The 2814-nt window shown below is 72.7% G+C and overlaps 1 protein-coding gene across 1 annotated transcript in view; it reads right to left on the reverse strand.

Annotated features, from left to right (window-relative positions):
- Nucleotides 1-40: 40 nt before the first annotated feature.
- The window catches only part of C1QTNF1 (C1q and tumor necrosis factor related protein 1), a 9365-nt gene continuing 6591 nt past the window's right edge, over nucleotides 41-2814 (reverse strand). Inside the window, exons 2-3 of the mRNA XM_012734575.1 lie at nucleotides 1294-1659; nucleotides 41-611 (exon numbers count right to left, since the gene is read on the reverse strand). Of these exons, the coding sequence (XP_012590029.1) occupies nucleotides 61-611; nucleotides 1294-1659 (917 nt within the window). The 3' untranslated portion in view covers nucleotides 41-60. The remainder of the gene's footprint in view (nucleotides 612-1293; nucleotides 1660-2814) is intronic.

Raw genomic sequence — 2814 nt, forward strand, 5'->3', positions numbered from 1 at the left:
GCCGCGCCGGGCCGGGGAGGGGGGCCGGGGGGTGGGGGGAGGAGCCAGCCCGCGGCGGCCCTAGGGCTCGGAGGCCGGCTTCACCAGGTAGCCGCTGAAGGTGATGTAGGTGTCGAACTCGTCGCTGAAGACGGCGTTCTCGCGCTGGCCCTTGAAGAGCCGCACCCACACCTCGTCCTGCTCCCGCAGCTCCAGCATCAGGCTCTGGCTCTGCATGATGCTGCGGTCGCTCACCTGCGCGTACAGGATGGCCGCCTCCTCGGCGTTGCGCATCACGTGCAGGTACGTCTCCTTCTGGTTCCAGGTGTGCACGTTGAGGCTGAAGAAGTAGACGCCGGGCACGTGGCAGTAGAAGCGGCCGGTGAACATGCTGAAGTGCCCGTACAGGTTCACGAACTCGGTGTCGAAGACCACGGTCTGGTAGTAGGCGCCGCTGTGCAGGGGCTTCTTGCGGCCCACCGAGAAGGCCGCGTACTGGGCCTTGCAGCGGTCGCCGGGGGCCCCCGCGGACCCCTTCTGCCCCTTGGGCCCCGCGTGGCCCCTGGCGCCGGCCGAGCCCGTCTTGCCGAATTTGCCCTGCAGGCCTCGGTCTCCGCGGTCGCCCTTCTCCCCTGCCGACGGAGAGCACGAGGTGGCGCGCGCCCGCGCCCCAAACACGCACACGCACACGCACACGCACACGCACACGCGCTGGTCTGTTTCCATCCCGAAGCAAACACTCTGTTTCCGGAAGGTCCAGGCAAAGGCCGGGACACGCGGGCCCCCCAAAGCAGCAGGCCCGCGGCCAGGCCCTGAGCAAACCGCGGCCGGTGTGGGACGCTGCGTCCCCCCCCCCCCCCCCGTCGTCCCAGGCCCTCTGTAGCGGGAGGGGCGGAGAGGCTGCCGGTGGACCTGGGGCTCAAGGGGCTGCAGCCCCAGCCCCCGAAGGCTGCCCAGCGCCCCGCTGCCTGCTGGGGGGGGCCCAGGCTCCCGCAGACAGCCCCCCCCCAGCGGTCCTCTTGGAGCGGAGCCAGAGCTCGGAAGTGGAGCCCCCGTGGCCTGCCCGCCCGGACTGCACGTGCCCACCCCAGGACGGCACCTCCCTGTCGTCCTGCTGTTCCCGCACCCAGCTCCCCAGCACCCCACTGCCACCCCCCCACAGTCCCCAGCCCGGCCCCGGCGGCCGCCGCCACCCCCACCGCCTCCCCACTGCCGCCCCTCACCGCCCCTCACCGCCCCTCGCGCCCTGGCCTGCCGCCCGCCATCCCCCGCCGGCCTGCTGCCACCCCGCCAGGGCCTTTCAGGGCCTTTCACCTTTCAGGATGGTGATGTTGATCTGGGGCGCGGGGATGGCGGGGTACACCGGGGGGCCGGGGTCACAGCAGCGAAAGCACCGGGAAGCGGGGGGCTCCTCGCCCGGCCCTGGGCTGTATTTTTCATGTGTTTCTTCAGCCCTGAGGACAAAGACATGGGCGTGAAAGCCCAGGGCCCCCAGCCGGACCCCCCTCCTCCGCTGCTGGGCGGGGCCTGCCTGCCTGCCTCTCGGGGCGCCCGCCCAGCTCACACCCCCTCCACAGAGGCGCCCGGTTGGCCAGCTCGTCCTGAATGAAGTTCCCCTGGAAGGGACCCTCTGCCAGGGGCGTCTGGAAGGGGCCCGGCTGGGGACACTGCGAGCAGGAGCTGTCCCGCGGGTGGGACAGGCCGTGGCGGGACACCGCGTGGTGACCGCGTGGTGACCGCCGCCCTCGCGCCTCCGTGTTGCCACAGTTCTACAAGATTCTGTGTTAAGCTGACCCGTTTGTGAAGTCGGGGCTCACTGGGTCCCGGGGATCCCTTTGGGCATTGGTGGCAGGGGACCCCCACTGGGAGGGCGGGTCCCGGCAAGCAGGACAGCGCCAGCTCCCTGCCGCCCCCTGCTGGCGTCACGCGGCACCGCAGTGCGGCCTCTGCCGGGGCTGGGACCCCCGAGGGGCACACTCCTGGGCTGGGCAGCGCCTTATCTGACTGCTCTTGCCTTCAAGCCCCCAGAGCCCCCAGGCGGCCCTCGCCTGCACCCAGAAGTCTCTGTCCAGTCGGCCAGCCCCACGCGTGGAAGTGCCCAAAGCTGACCCGCCCCTGTCCCCCCGCCCTGGCAGCACCCCCCCCCCACCGGCCGCTCTGGCATCAGATGGCGGCCTCCAGCCTCGTGTGGGTGCCCCTGGCCTCGCGGGCCCGCGGGCACATGGGGGCCCGCCCCCGCTGACACCCCACAGCAGCTCCAGAACCCAGGCCTCTGCCTGCTGTGGACGGCCGCCGGGGGCTGGGCTTGTGTGTCCACCCACGGCGCTGGCTGCGGCCAGGGCTTTCTGGAGTGCGCCAGTGCCCAGTGGCCGGCCAAGAGCAGGCACCGTCCGCCGGGGCGGGGCCAGGGGAGTGTGGGGAGGAGAGTACTGGGCATCGCCCCGCATCCTCGGCAGCTCTCAAAGCAACGCAGGCGTGGAGCCAGCCCGGGCTGCCAGCGAGGTGCCTGGGCCCAGCGTGTGCTCAGCTTCGCCGCGCCCCTACGCACACGGGTGGGCTGCTCCGGCGGGCCCATGGGCAAGGACAGGCCCTCAGAGGCACCCTCGGTGCCCCCCGCTGGTCTCCGGCCAGCGGACCCCCGCCCCACCCCAGGATGGGGGCAGCCCTGGGCTGCGACGCCCCGCCTCTGGGAGGGGGCGGTGTCCTCCCGGCGGGCACATCCACGCCCCTGACCACGACCTCTGGACGGCCGGGGCGGGTCTCTGCCCCGCCTCGGACAGGCGCCAGGGTCGGTGGCCTCACCTCCTGCCCCAGGGCGGGTCCCCGGGGGCCACG

The sequence above is a fragment of the Condylura cristata genome, unplaced genomic scaffold (genome assembly GCF_000260355.1).
Source record: "Condylura cristata isolate star-nosed mole 26May11 unplaced genomic scaffold, ConCri1.0 scaffold00060, whole genome shotgun sequence".
In the NCBI taxonomy this organism is placed as follows: Eukaryota; Metazoa; Chordata; class Mammalia; order Eulipotyphla; family Talpidae; genus Condylura; species Condylura cristata.